General features: G+C 43.4%; 1 protein-coding gene across 1 annotated transcript; it reads right to left on the bottom strand.

Moving 5' to 3' along the window:
- Positions 1 to 1,438: 1,438 nt before the first annotated feature.
- On the bottom strand, positions 1,439 to 3,128 carry NFIL3 (nuclear factor, interleukin 3 regulated; the record flags this gene model as incomplete). Its single annotated transcript, XM_079707107.1, has 1 exon — positions 1,439 to 3,128. One exon carries the CDS (start codon positions 3,126 to 3,128, stop codon positions 1,740 to 1,742), a length of 1,389 nt encoding a protein of 462 aa, XP_079563233.1. The 3' UTR covers positions 1,439 to 1,739.
- Between the last annotated feature and the right edge of the window lie 12,412 nt (positions 3,129 to 15,540).

Here is a 15,540-nt window from a genome sequence, read left to right as displayed (position 1 = left end):
TTAAGATATCAAAAATCAGGCTTTTATTCAAACCAGGCAGTCAAAAACGCTGGAGACCCCCAAACTGGGATGTTATAACTGGGCCCTTCTTAGGTGCCACCATGAGATACGGGTGACAGAGTGAGTGTTAAGTCATCCTGCATGTTTTAAATTTTATTTATTTATTTATTTTTGGCTGTGTTGGGTCTTTGCTGCTGTGCGCGGGCTTCCTCTAGTTGCGGTGCGCGGGCTTCTCATTGTGGTGGCTTCGCTTGTTGCGGAGCACGGGCTCTAGGTGTGCGGGCTTCAGTAGTTGTGGCACGTGGGCTCTAGAGTGCAGGCTCAGTAGTTGTGGCACACAGGCTTAGTTGCCACGGCATGTGGGATCTTCCCGGACCAGGGCATGAACCCGTGTCCCCTGCATTGGCAGGTGGGTTCTTAACAAATGTGCCACCAGGGAAGCCCCCTGCACATGTTTTATGAAGCCTCCAAGTCCTCCCCCTCACTTCTAGGATACAGAAGAGGTCAGTGTGAAAAGAAACAGTTCTGGAGAGGGCTTTGGTGAGAAGAGCCATGAGGAAAGCTGTGCTTGATCAACATCCACCCATTCCTTCCAGCCCAGCCAGAAGCCAGTCCCGCCTTGCAACAGAAGACGCACATGGTCTGTATTTGAGGACACTTACTTCTATGGGGCAACTGAGGATCCTGGACAAATGATCAGTTATGATCATATCATCGGTTTACTTAGAATGATGCTTTCTTCTGGACTTCTATATTATAAAGAGTTTCCAAACTGGAGCTATTATTTATATTCATCTTTAACAAATAGTAAAAAAAACCAGTCATTACATAGACTGAATGTGGGGTAATGTGATCATTGATGTGTTCCTTGAAATTTTGGAAACTAAATAAAAACAATATTTCACTAGCTTAATTCCCTAGACTTATATTCGAGAACTGTTAAGATTTACAATAACATAAAAATGACTTCATCCTTAGTCTTTTATCCACTCTCTTAATGAACCTCTAAATAATAAACTGGTCAGTGATTCAACTATCTACATCTATGTGTCATACTTAAGAGAGAGATGACTAAAGAGACAATGATGCTAAACAAGTTGGATTTTTCTACTTAAAAAAAAAAAGGATAGAGAAAAGGTAACCTTAAAGAAAAATAGATAATGGGGGGTAATTTAGTAAATTACTGGTCTCAAATGCAAGAAAATGTATTCCCACCCCCTCTTCCCTACTCTCCCTCTTTGGAAGGTTTTCGAATTTACCATAGCCTGGGCCAAATCAGAAAAAGAAATATTATGTGTTGAACTTATGTTTTGGTTTTCCCTATAGATGGGAGAAAACTCCCCCAAATAAGTAAAATGCAGAATATCTTAATACAGTATCTATTTTTGTAACTTAAATTGCTTTCTTTCCCATAAAATTAAGTGCAATGGAGCAGAAGTTCTGTGTTTGTCACCAATCCTTTATTGAAACTGGTAACTTACACAGTTTATAATAGAACAACAAAAATAATGTTCAATATATACAGCCTTTGCAATGGACTATTTGACTATACACAAGGCAGGGTGATAACACAGTCTAATTTTCATAATAATTTGTGCACAGAAAGACATCCAACAGTCAACATGTGAACATTACAGTGAAATGACATCACAAGTCCAGTGAAAATTCAGCCTAATACAAAATGTACTATCTATTGCAAATGACATCTCTAAATGCCCAGAGCTTGTTCAGTAGTAATTTTACCCAGAGTCCGAAGCAGAGATTTGTTGTGTGGCTATAAGTCTTTTAAGTGAGACCACCTCTGCAGACAAGTTGGCTATCCCCTGCTTCAAAAACAAATTCTCTGGGTCACAGACTTTGTAACCATTGTCTTTCACTTCGACCACTCCAGTTTTGTAACTATTCTGAGTTTTGCCATTAAGTTCTTTTTGATGCCAGTGTTCGGATTTGAGAGACCAATCTTGAATGTTAGTCACTTGCACTGAAAAGGGAGTGAGAGAAGAATGTACCAGATTGGGGGCATTATGCTTCTCAAGTTCGAAATGTCTCTTAGATGTCATGTCAACAGGCGAAGAAAGTTTTTGCGTGCCGTCGAATTCGTGATCGAAGGCTTCCACTTTTATCTGCATGGCTTTGGCTTTAATCCGAAGCTTGTGTGGCAAGGCAGAGGAGTTCACTTCTGGAACTTTAACCACTGTGGCGTGGACACGCTGAAGTTCGACGGGAGAGTGGATTGGGCCCTTGGGAACCTGCTGCTCATCCTCTCCGTCGGATGACTTTCCTACTGCACCTTCATCGGTTTCTGATGTCCTTGGAGAGTTACTGGAGGATCGGTTGACCTGCAGCAGAGGGGGAGAGTGTGAGTAGCCAGGAAAAGAATTCCCCATATAGTTCTGGTACACGGCCGCTCGGTAGGCGCCCGGGTCATCTCTGGGCTCCCTGGCATAGCTCTCCAGTTCCATCGGCTCTTGCTTGATCACCTGGAACTTGCTTTCTGGGCTTCTGCAGCCACTCTGCCCAGGGCCCTCCTGCGAATGTTCTAGCGAAGACACTTCTGAAACATCAGACAGAGAGCTCTGTGGAGAGTGCTTGATGACAGAAATGCAACTGCTGGCCACCATCGAGGGCTCGTGCTCATCCACAAAGGCGCTCACGGTGGATTTGGAAGTCTGGTAGTCTTGAAAATACACAGCTGTAGAATTACTGAGTTTCTGAATCTCCTGGGCATAGGCTGTCGAGCTAATTAAACCAAACTTTAATTTGAGGGAAAGCAGTTCAGCTTTTAAAGTGGCGTTTTCTTCTCCCAGTGCAATGAGCTTGTTCTCCAAAACCAGGTCATTCAGTCGACGCTTCTCCCGAGACCTCTTGGCAGCTTCGTTATTTTTCCGCCTCTTTTCCCAATACATGGCATCTTTCTTCTCGTCGGGAATGAATTCTCGTTTCCTCCGACATGCTGAAGATTTGTTTTTCCCCACGCCTCCTTCACTGAGAAGGAGCTCTTCCCCTGTCGTCAAGTCTTCGGAGACTTCGGATAAGGCAGAATTAAGCACCATCATCTTGTCCACGCTGCTACCAGCATCAAGAGATGCCTGCTCCTTCTTGATGCTCTGCATTTTTCTCAGCTGCATCAGAAACAACCTTAACCTATATATGCGGTGCAGGAGAAGAAGTTATTTCCTCAGTAATCTCAAATGCTTTAAAAACTGCAGTTTAAAATCCATCAATATTCTTCTTTTTGTTCTACCGTCCAGGATAAATCTCTTCGGCTTCTCTCACTGAACGGAGTAGGGTCTTCTAGGTCACCTGCAATACATGAAGAGAAACAGTTATCCATCTGGTAAATATTTATTACCAATTATGTACAAGAAAGTACACGAAGCATTGAGGGTCGATATTTCTGGCCTTCAAAGAGTTTACAATCTTGCAAGGAAAATAAGTACCCAAATACCTATACGGTAAAGTTGTAAAGGACAAGTCCACAGTGAGACCTGTGGTCCAGGACAGTGAGAGAAAAAAACACATCTGCCCCAGGGAAAAACAGAGGAAGACTGTGTTTCAGGAGAAAAAATGGTGGGGTGGGGCATGTGGGGATAGGACATTACAGGAAGGAAATGACAGATTGCATCTGGTTGGTAAGTTTTTAAATAGTACTTGCATCTTGTGGGGCTTCTGAATACTTTTAGATAGCACTTATATCACTGCCAAGCAAACAAGCTCACCTCATAAAAGGAACTTTTCCAAGTAAACCCCTTTAATGTCAGTAAACAAATTCTGTAATTACATGGAATCAAATATAAATGGAGTTAAATTTTTACTGCCACAAAAATAAAAATAAAAGCCACACAAACAACTGAGTTGTAGTTGTTTAATCTCTTATGTGGCTGATGTCACGGTCGTTCTGCCAAGTGACTCAGCACACCTGACAAGGACTCTTTTCAATAAAGCCATCTCTTTTGACGCATTTGTGCTATGAGGTTAGAAATGTTCTTTTTTTTCTGGTTCCTTCAAATTGATTTATCAAACATTCACTTAAAATGGAAGCATCCACAGTGCTTTTTTTGGTCCTGACAATTCTGTCATAATAGATTTCATTGATAAAGTAGCTTCAGACTAAAATAAACGCTTATTATTCAAAGGGATTTTTTTTTAAGTACAGTGCCTTCTTGAAACTTAAAATTATTTTAAACCAAGAGAATGTAATTATGGAAAGAATTTCTTTCCATTTTACTAATTAGTTTCAAACAAAATATAAGAACTCAAAAATAGAACCATCAACTAGCTTCCTTTTCCACTGATGACATATTTATAATCTGAACTTGGCCTGACAGGAGATAATAAATCCATATTAAGTTCCAATAACAATCTTCTCGTGGTCATTTTGGATCTGTCTTCCTGGACAGGGCTTCTCTGCCTAATTTTCCAGTAGGTAATACTTTCATAAAGGAGATATGGTAAGACAACTGTTCATTCGGCACTCTTCCTGCTCTATTAAAAAGATTTAATGTTTTTGTTTCAGGCCTCTCTTTCTTTCTTGTACATAGTTTTATAATGACTAATGACGTTTAATTTTATCAGCTGGAAAAGACTGCCAGCTTCCTGTGTCTTTTCCAGAAGGAACAGAAGGAATGATGTAATAATTTCAGGATCATCAAGAATAAGGTTTAACACCATGTTTCTGTCCATCAAATTGAGCCAATGGAAACAGTGAGTTGCAACTTAGCAAAACTTGTGATTACAAATACCGAGCTTCCGTTTGTTTTTGAAAATATAGCTTTAATGGGAAATGAAGGCAATGAGTCTGCCACAGCAGGCCGTGATGGTGTAGAAAGGGGAGCTTCCTAGTTATCACTTAGTACACAACACTGCTTCCTATATTTCCAGTTAGGTTTCTTGTTCTGATATGAAAACCCCTTTTCCCTCAATATACTGAATGGATTCTTCCCTCCTGTCAAGAATTTGTATTCCCTAATTCAGTTAAGTCTTCCCCCATGAAATCAAATGAATGTTGAAGCAAAGAGTAAAAATTCCAGTTCCAGGAAGATAATTACATTGAACTTTTCCAAGATGCTTTTTTAAATCTCCACTGTATCCCCAGATACTACTGTTTTTTAAAACATTATGCAGTTCCTTGCACACTATTATTGTGAGTATTTTCTCCACTTGAGACTCTTTCTCTTCCATGCATTTTTTAATTTGTCCCTTCCTTGGAAAAAAAAATTACATTCCTTTTACATTTCACCTCACTTATGAGTTTTTACAGTTACGCTTTTGAAATGCACCACAATTCTGTGTTAGTTACTCTTTCTAAACTTTTCATTCTTTCATCATTTCATATCATTTCATCATTTCAAACCTACATTGAGTGAGTTAGGACTCTTTTCAATCTCCTGGTCCAAAGAATCGCGCTTGAGTCTAGTGTGAGTGAGGGCGGGCAGGCAGCCCTTGTCACACTGCATAGAGAAAATAACACTACTTCCAACAAAAATATCCCACTTGTCCTAAAATCTCTTAACCCATTTCTTCTGGGTGTCTAAGTACTGTATGTCCACTTTGTCATCTCTACAACTTTGTTGGTACATTCAAAACCTGCAGAAAAATCCCATTTCTTTTCAGTTAATCTTCTTCCTATTTGAATTTCACTATGTGTACTAGAATCTGGATTCTTCCTTCATCTGCACATATTAACTGCCTCTATGATTCCACCAGCAAATCACCCCATAACGACATTAGGATATTTTCTGTAATATTATTTATCAAATAACCTTGCAGTGTTGAAAAGAGTTTATCAGCAGTGCGAGATACTGTAGAGAGAGGTGCTGATTTTGTACAATGTGTATCTTCCTACATGTTTGTTTTGTATGTCCAACTAGACTGCAAGTTAGTTCAGGGCGCAAATTAATATATTTGTATCCTAGCAACAAACTGAACCTATTAGGTGCTCAACATCTGATTGACAGTCACTCATTTGCCTTATGTAAGAGAACTTTGTGCCAAAAACACTTTGTTGATACATTCTTTTAAATCTGATTATTACATAAATTCTAAAAAAGATATTTAACTTAGTAACAGAGAGCTTCTCTTATTCATTACTTGATTTATTCAACACATATGGAGCACCTACTGTATACCTAGCACTGAGCCAGACTGGGGGCACATAAAGAGGGAAGGAAGAATCAAACTCCCAAGAGTCAAGGGGCCCCTTAGTCTTTGGTGGGAGACAGGCTTGTGAATACAGCGCTCATCCAGGGGTGTGCTAGGAGCACCGCCAACAAAGGGGATTGGTGCACATATCACATTGTTTCTAGCTGCACTGCCTTTTTCTTTGTATGGTGATAATAAAAACAATTATAACAGGTGCCATTTACTCAACACTGACTATGCAACAGGCACTGTGAACCTGGCCTGTCATTATTTCACTGCCCTCATAAGAACCACTTTCAGATGAAAAAACTAAGGCTCAGAGAAGTTAAGCAACTTGCCCAGTGTCGCACAGCTAGCTGAGGGGCACAGCTAAGATTCCAGGACAGCCCTGACCCCAATCCAATTCCTCTAACAGTACCCATTCCTGTACTGCCAGAGGGTTGTTCTGGTGTGTATCCCTGCAATGCATCTCATTTACATATAGTTCCTCTCTGTGTTACCCTCATTTCTGGGTAATATATCCCCACTTACTAAGTGACTTTCGGGGCAGTAAAGCACTATTAGATGCTGCCAGAACTTCTTTAAGACAACAAAGGTACCATCTGGGACTTTTCTCCAGCTTCCACAGAGTTGTATAGCCTGCAAGTATCTCATGAATTGAGAAAACATTCTAAATTTTCATATCTCTGCTAAAATTTTAATCTCCGGGCAAACCTACATGCTAAAATAAATAGAAGGAAAATAATGATAGCTATTAGCATTGTCACCTGTGACTTTTTGGTACACAACCAAAATGTATCCATTTTCAACACGGTGGGAGAGGGCAGTTAAAATACAGAAAGACTGGGTGACTTTCCCAAGATCATGCAGCACTAGAGGGCAGAGATGTTGAGGGCAAAGAATCTATTTGTGCCCTTCAACAATAAATTTAAATTAAAGTGAATCGAATGGTGGTTTACAACGCCTTCTAAAGACATCAGTTTTTATGCTCAACTAACTAATGACTTTATTTCAGACTCCAGTGTTTTCCCTTATGATTAATTTAACAGTCATTTCACCGCTGCCTCATGTTTTCAGATCACCACTAATGCTGTGTTACATCAGTCACCACTAGTTTCCTTTCTGGTGAGTAACTGACACTAAATGACAATTCTATGGTGCTGGGGTGCTCAGCATGATCAGCTTCATTACACGCATTAGATAATATGGGTGCTTCTTAAAAACACAAATAAAAGGAGAAATTTAAGAGCAGGAGTCATCATCACATTCTAATGACATATTTTCCCACACCTAACTCGGATGTACCATTGCTAATTAATGCTTTTTCATAGTACACCACACTATTTATGCAGGCATGAATTATGTTTCATAAACCCAGATTTTAAAGTCTATTTAAGTCAGATGACCTAAATATTGTTTTTAATTAAGATAAATTTGGCTTAGAAAATTCTCTAAAAGAATAAAGCTTTACAACACAAATTCTAGCCCAAATTTCTTTTTGAGGAGGGGCCTTCTGACTTATGTTTACAATAACAGGCCTATATGTTCTCTGGCCGCCAACACATCTCTCAGAGAAATATTGGTGGACAATTCAAACTTCTTACAAAACAAGAAGAGAAGAAACATTTTGTTTCAAGCATCTAAAATCTTACTAATAGCTTAGATGTTAAAATCTACTATGAGAGAAATTCATTATTATCTCTTTAAAGAGATTGCAAATTGCTTCTATTTTATACTTTGATTTTAACATTCCATCAATACAAGATGAAATACTATTTGATGTGCCCAATGATTTGGAAATATTTTGATAGAACTACCTCATTTTCTCTCTACTCTCTGAATGTACTGTTTACACCCTCAGAGGTATAGTATAGATACCATTAAAGAAAAATATTCTTTTATGTTAAACTACAAACCATCTCTCTATTAAGAGGCAGTTGCTTATTTTTGAGATAAGTGCCATTTTAGTGAAAAAATAAAGTTAATGAATCAATTCACAGCTCTTTAAACTAGTAATACTAGAAAATGTTAACCTACATTTTCTTCCTGTGGGTAAAATCCATGACATGATTGTTTCAGTAAAATGCTTTACTTCTTTTCATGGATGAAAATAAAATCTAGTGGGGAGTGGGGGATGAAAACACTAAGGAAACATTGAAGTTGCATGAGGATTTTCTAATCAGGCTGAAAAAATGCTTTTTAAATTAAGAAAACTATGTTAAACCTCTTTAAGTGCCAGTGAAGTGCCTCCCATTAATAATATAATTCTGTGTCTAGTAACACAGACTCTGAAGTCAGAGAGAAATGTATATTTGATCCAGCTATGAACACACACATAAACAGACTTTCACACTTTGCCAAAATCTATCCTATCATAGCAACAAACTGGCCTACTTTTTCTATTCGGGTACTTCTATAAATGAATGTGTCAAAACCAGAGCAATTTTATGATAAATGAAAATATTTCAAGTTTCTTGCCCTTTCATCCTCAACAAAGGACTACTTGAAAATTAGATTTAAACTTAATAAATATGATGACAACACTGTATTTTATTATAGCATTGATATAATTTAAGGGATTGAAATATGAAATAGTATGACCTGACGTTCTTTTATAAAAAGAGGCTACTGTTTGTAATCTAACTCTCAATGAAAATATTCTGAAGACTGCTCAGGGCAAATGCATAGACGCTAACACATCCAAACAACTTCAAGGCTTCAGGGAGGGGAACTGGGAGGATGGGGGTGATGAAATACTAATGCCTTATGAAAAATTCTGCATTCATTTCAAAATGGGGACCATTTGTTTTCTTGAAAGTTCCAAAAAGATAATTTATCAGTCTAGCAACTAATCTGAAATCTTAAGGGACATGGGTAATTATGAAGTTACCCAGTTATAGGAAATTCTGCAACAGGTAAGTAATACTAGACTACATGCAACATGGGATAATGATGAGAAAAATGGGGTGCATGCAGAGTTGGCTGAGGAAATGGTATGGTAGGGCAAGGTTTTGAATTTCCCTAATTATACTGAAGAATCATTCCAATTTTCCTCAGCTTGACTTTTTAATTTCTTGTTCACTTTCCTTCCCAGTGAGCAGACGATTACAAATGTCATTTATTATGTGCCTCATGAATAGAAGAAATTATTTTAAATGTTTATTTTTAGTGTTTATTTGAAGGCTACTTAACTCCAGCTTTAGATCCCTGGAAAGTTAATTAATAAAAGACACCATGTTCTGATAACTAAAAAGCTTATAAACATCATTCTGCTTCCAATGAAAATGAGTCCTCAAAGCACAGATTATTACGAAAGGCATCTAGTAAATCCCTACTAAACTTTCTTACCATAAAAACAAGCTAGCATACTCTAATTAAAACCATATGAGAAACAGTAATTTTTTAACTACAAGAAAGGTATTTGTAATGAAATTTGAGAGATAATTGGGGGGGTGGTGGCAATACAAGCTCATTTTGAAACTGGAAAACTCTTATGTAATGTCTGTGATCAAAGGTCAATGTCTTTCGACATTCTTATACAAGTCCAATCTGGATAAAAATCAACTCAAATATAATTTAGAAAAATAACAGGATATCAAACAATGTGTTAACCCTGTGAAATACAGGCATACCTTACAAAAACAAGAAATGAATATTAAAGGAAACTTCAATTACATTGTTTCTGTCATATTTTGAACTGAATCCCAAGTGTGCTCTCATTCCTTAATACAAATTAAAAATAAACAACTTTGAACAGCATCAATGCCATCTGGATTACAATGGAAATAATGAAGTATGTGTGATTTTACTAGGGTAAAAATAAAGCCTCTGCAATATGACTGCACCTTTTCCATTCCATGCTGCAATCACATTCACGTCTCAGAACTGACTCTATGGACCAAAGCAAGGTCAACTAGAAATATCCACTCAGCTGGTGAGTCAGGCACATTGCTCAACATGGGAAAGGGCCTGAACAAAGGGTTTTAATTTTCAGCTTGTTGCATCATAGTGATGTTATAATTGCACTTCGCAAAGATAAGTCTTTAACACAGAAAAGGAAATTGTTTCAAAAACTCCAGTGAGCTGGCACTCACACTCAGGGAGGGGACAGAGACAGAGGGTCACCCCCCCCCAATCCCCTTTTCAGGCTCCTGGCCTGGGCTGCTAATCAATTTCTCTTAGTCTCCACTTCCTCATGTCTAAAATGGGGACAATAATAGAACAGTCAACACAGTGCCTGGCACAGGCAGGGTACATGTTTAGCAAATATTAGCTCTTCATCTCATTTCTGAAGAATGAGCAGCATCAAGGAAACGATGATGATGATTAGTTCTAGGCCTAATTTTTGCCTCTCGTAATTCATAGTGAAGCACTGCCCTATGTTGCAAGTGTAAGGGTAAACCAAACGAAATTTACTTCTGTGTTAGTCAAAAGGGCCAACCATCAGCAGCTGGGGCATGTCCTACCGTTTTAACCATACAGGCTGCACACACTCCCTCCCAACACAGCTCATCTGTGAGGTCTAACCAGCCTCTGATCTCAGACTAGAATTTTAGATAGAGAGATTATCCAGGACCAGGAAAACCATCACAGAGAGGTAAAGGGAACTGAAAAAAGGCAGCTGTTTGGCACTTTTTACACCACTCCTGCAACCATCAACTCACCTCTCCCTGTTCCTTTAAACAGTTCCCCCAAACATTAACCCAATGACTTGGGTACTCTGAGGTTCTGCAATCCTGTCAAGAATTCCCTTCAAAGTAAAATTACCATCAAACGTAATGGCAAATAGTTTTGAGAAAGAAATTAATCATTATTAGAACAAAAAAGAACAGTATTTCAAGAAGAATCTTTTTTTTAAAGATTTTTTTGATATGGACCATTTTTAAAGTCTTCATTGAATTTGTTACAATATTGCTTCTGTTTTATGTTTTGGTTTTTTGGCCCCAGGCATGTGGGATCTTAGCTCCCTGGCCAGGGATGGAACCTGCACCCCATGCATTGGAAGGTGAAGTCTTAACCACTGGACTACCACGGAAGTCCCAAGAAGAATCATTAACTATAGGCTTAGTTCAAACTTTATTCCTTATTGCACAGAGACTTAGGCAGTGAAAAATGAAGGTGAATACCTTTATTAAAAAAATATGTATATATATATATGTGTGTGTCTGTGTGTGTGTGCATATATATATATATATATATATATATATATATATATATAGTTCCTGGTCACTTTTACAGGAAGCATTTACTGAGCTCCCCACAACTGCCCAGCTAAACAGGTTTTATTCCCTCAGTTTACCCTGGAGGCCTATGGAAATCAGGGCAGTGCCCAAGATCACAGGCTGGGGCCTGGGACCCAGCTCTTCTGAGCCCACAGCCTGTGTTCTTATTTAGCACTTCACTGTTTCCTAACTACTGACTGGCCTGAAACTCAAGAGAGAAACCATTAGGGATGGGGTGTAGGATTTGATCCCACAGAAGCCAACTTTTCAACAAAGCACTGCGCTGATGCCCTTTCAGAGAACATCTGTGACGCTGCCCTGAATTCACTGCGATTTATTGCATGAGCACAGCCTCGGAAGACTTATTGCCAGGATGAAAGTACTACAGTCTTACATAGCAGGACAGCGGCATCCACACAAGTGTTTTGATTTTTTTAAATTTTGAACTCGGGGGATTTGAGTTCTCTCTTTACTCTAGCCTTTGACCACATAGACTAAAGGTTCAAAAAAATAAATACATCGACTCGACTGGCTACAGTCAAGATGGGGTTCTCCTCGTCACCACCACCAATAGTGGACCTCCCCTCCCCCCAATTTTTGTGGTCTGCTGACATTTGGAGGTTTTCTTAGGTCTTTTTCACTTCACGAGAATCAGAAGCCCTCGGCTCCGACATACAATGAAGCCTCCCCGAACAAAGGTTCCTGCGGTGCTCAGAAGCTCAGAGCGCAAAAAGCAATAAGGCAGGCCCCTGGAGCTGCGGAGCGGCCTCGCCCTGGGTCCCTCCTGTCCCTCCCGCTCTCCTGGCTCCCCTCCCGCCGCTCCGGCTGCCCTCTCGTCCTCCCCCTCCCTCCTCCTGCCCAAGCGAACCCAGAGCGCATCGCACTCTCGGGTCCCGGGCGGTCCCTCGGCGCCCCGCCACGCGCCTCCCCAGGACCCGCCCCCGCCGGGTGGGCGGCGCAGCGGGGCCTTGGCGCCGCCAGGACCCCCGCGCCAGAACAAAGGAATGTGAGGAGGGGGCGAGGAGGAGCAGCACAGGCCGCCCTGCAGCCCCCGTCCAAGCGCCGCCCAAGGGCGCTCCCTGCTGCTAACCGAGGTCCGCGCCCGCCACCCCCATATCGCCCCCAGACCCCAAGGGCCCGCAGCAGGGAGGGGTGGGCCGGGAGGCGAGGGAGCACCCCTGAGGTCGCGATCGGAAGGTGGCGCTACGCGGCCCCCTGCAGGCCCGGGGCTCCCGGCCTGCGCTCCAAAGTAGGTCGGGGTCTGACATTCGGGGCCTGGAGCAATATTAGCTTCTTGGAAAGCAACTTCAATTACTTGGGGTAATAAATTTGTTCCAGAGGTGAATCTCTGTAATACGTCCCCTCCTCCGACCCCTCCCACCGAAAACCGTCCACAACCCTGCTTTTTAGTTATTTTAATAGTACATTAGGGGAAAACAAATCTGACATACACACACCATCATATACATATATTCACATACACACTACGTAAGAGTCCAGGACAAATTTAAAATCTGGGTACATTATATATTCATATAATCCTCACACGAATAAAACTAGGACACCCACCAAAAAAATACAATCTACTAACCTATATCTGTTTCCCATAAATCATATCTGGTCTGGAGAAAATAAAAATACGATGTGAAACAAATACTGTGACCCCATTCGCTGTTGTTATTTACAAAAGCCAAGACCAGAAGATGACACTCGGCCATCCCCTGCTGTTCTCAGAGAACAGCACTTTCCTAAAGTGTCCTTTAAAAAGATAAATGGGAGTCAGCATCCAGCAAGTCACCGGGCTCTGCGAAATGCCTTCCTAAAAATACAATCTTATCAAAGGTCTCCGAAGGCGTGGAGTTAAAACTACAGCAAATGGCCTTGAACTTGTATTTGCACACAGCCCTGGAGAAAACGCCAGAAATAGCGCTGTGAGGCCACAATTGTTAAAATGTGATAGGGCTAAATTTAGAAGAACGCACATTTCATTTAGGGCAAAAGACACATTCGGCTGCATGAGCAAACTCAATGCTTACCCAGTTGTCTACTTTCCTGTTTAAAATATCCTTTAAAAAAAAAACTGTTACAGTGACATTTTAAAGACTGAGATCGTCCTACTTTCTTTGTAGCAAGATTATAAAATCACGTAATTAGCTCCCTCTTCCTGTGCTCACTGCCAGCAAATTCGTCCGTTACATAATACAACATTTCCAGGAAACTATTATGTGATCTGTCTTGTGTCTGGAAAAAGCAATGACAATAAGGTGAGAAAAAGGGCTGATCGAATGGAATGCATTAAAATTAGGAAGGTGGGGAGGTGAACGTCACAATGGTTCGTCCCAGGTTTAAAAATAATAGCTCAGAACACCTAAGGGACGAGCTCGGGTAGTATCCAAGATCAGAATACAAACCGAGGAATTCTTCCTTTTATGTTTTGTAGGAGTGTTTAAAAATACATCTTTTTTATTGGGGACGTAGTATACAGGTAAGTAATGATCCAATATCCAACGCGGCGCTAAAATTACCAAATCATTGCACACGTACGCGCACATTCCCACATCAGCCCGTAATCCTTGCCAATATTTCACTGTGGGCAGATTATGCAATGTATGCAAGTACAAATCCCACAACCTCCCCGAGCGCTGGTAAAACACGCTGACGACAAACAGGGTGGAAAACGTCTGTGCAGACTCAGCCCCGGACACAAACAAACGCAGCGCAGGCATTCTCCGAATGCCGTCACCATTCACGCTACCAACGCTCTTTCTCAACGAGAAAATCAAGACTCTTCCCCATTACTCAGCTCCTCTCCTCTCCGCCGCCGCCAGCCACGCAGAAGGGACGAGAAAGGAAAGAGCGCTGCCCTTCCCCACGAGAAGGCTCAGCCTCGGCTCAGCCTCCCCGGCGCACTTCTCTATCAAAACATCAATTTTCCTGAAATCAGGAGACATTATGCAACAGCAGCGGGGGGAGCGCAAGCCAGCCCGGACTACGTGCCGGAGCGAGGGCGCTGCAATCAAAGCAGCCACCTTAAGGTGGCGAGTCCCCTCCTGACAAGGCAGCAAAAGTTTATGTAATGAATGCCCCGCGCACACTCGCAGCCGCCGGCCAGCCCCGCGCACAGCCGAACCCCGCGCACAGCCTGGCCCGCGCCCCGCGCCAGGCGGCCGCGCGCCCCGGGAGCGGGCGGGGAGCGGGGCACCGGGCCCGGGCCGGCGGTGGGCGGAGCGCTTACCGTGTTCCTGCTCTCAGGGCGGCGAGCTGGGGTGGCGGGGAGAAAGAACGGGGGCCGTGAGCGAAGCCGGTGGCTTTCGGGGATCGGGGTCCGGCTGGGCCTCCGGGGCAGCAGGCGGAGGCGAGGGCGCGGCGCGGGAGGCGGGCGGCGCGCCGGGTCCGCGGGCGCCGTGGCCGCGCCGGGAGATGTGTGTTAGTAGGTCAGTTCCGAGCGCGGCGCTACGTCGCCGACCGCCAGCCCGCCGTGACGGGCGGCCCCGGCCCCAATCGCCGAGCCCGCACCCGCCCCCAGCCCGCCTCCAATGGCCGTGGCCAGCGGAGGCAGGCTCTCCGAGGCCCCGCCCTCGCCCCGCCCCCGCCCACTCCCCCTCCCGGCAGCGCCACCAGCAGCCCGCGTCCTTTCCCGGCCGCGGCCACCGCCGCCGCCCGAGCTCCGGGACGCCCAGCGCCCGGCGCCCCGTGTCCCGCTCCAGGGTTGCGCAACGGCCGGCGCGGTCGTCTCGACCGGAGCGAGCATGGAGAGGGGCCCGAGACCCCTGCCTCACCGTCCCGCTCCTCTCACCGCCTCCTTAGCCCTCTCGGTCACCGAGGTGCCTCTCTGAGCCCAGCGACCCTCGCTCACTCGCAGAGGCGCGCGTTTCGTCTCCCCGAGCGCGCAGCCGACCAAGCTACCTGTTGCCGACCGAGTGCCGGGCCGAGGGCCGCAGGCTGCCGCGGCCCGGGCGTGGCAGGAACCTCCGCCTTCCCCCTCCCCTCACACTCCGGGAGGACCCCTCCTCCTTGGGGTGGGCGAGAGGGGAGGCGGGGGCGCTGGCGAACGGCCAGAAGCCGGGGCGAGAAGCAGAGGGGAGGGGGCCGGGCGGCCGTTCAGAGCCCCGCGGTGCTGCGTAGGCAGAGATTACAAAGCCCGGCGCGTCTCCCCTGAGAGCGCGACTGCCCGGAG

The sequence above is a fragment of the Hyperoodon ampullatus genome, assembly GCF_949752795.1.
Source record: "Hyperoodon ampullatus genome assembly, chromosome: 6".
Classification (NCBI taxonomy): Eukaryota; Metazoa; Chordata; class Mammalia; order Artiodactyla; family Ziphiidae; genus Hyperoodon; species Hyperoodon ampullatus.
Note: the sequence above shows the minus strand (reverse complement) of the source record. Positions and strands in the feature narration are given on the sequence as shown.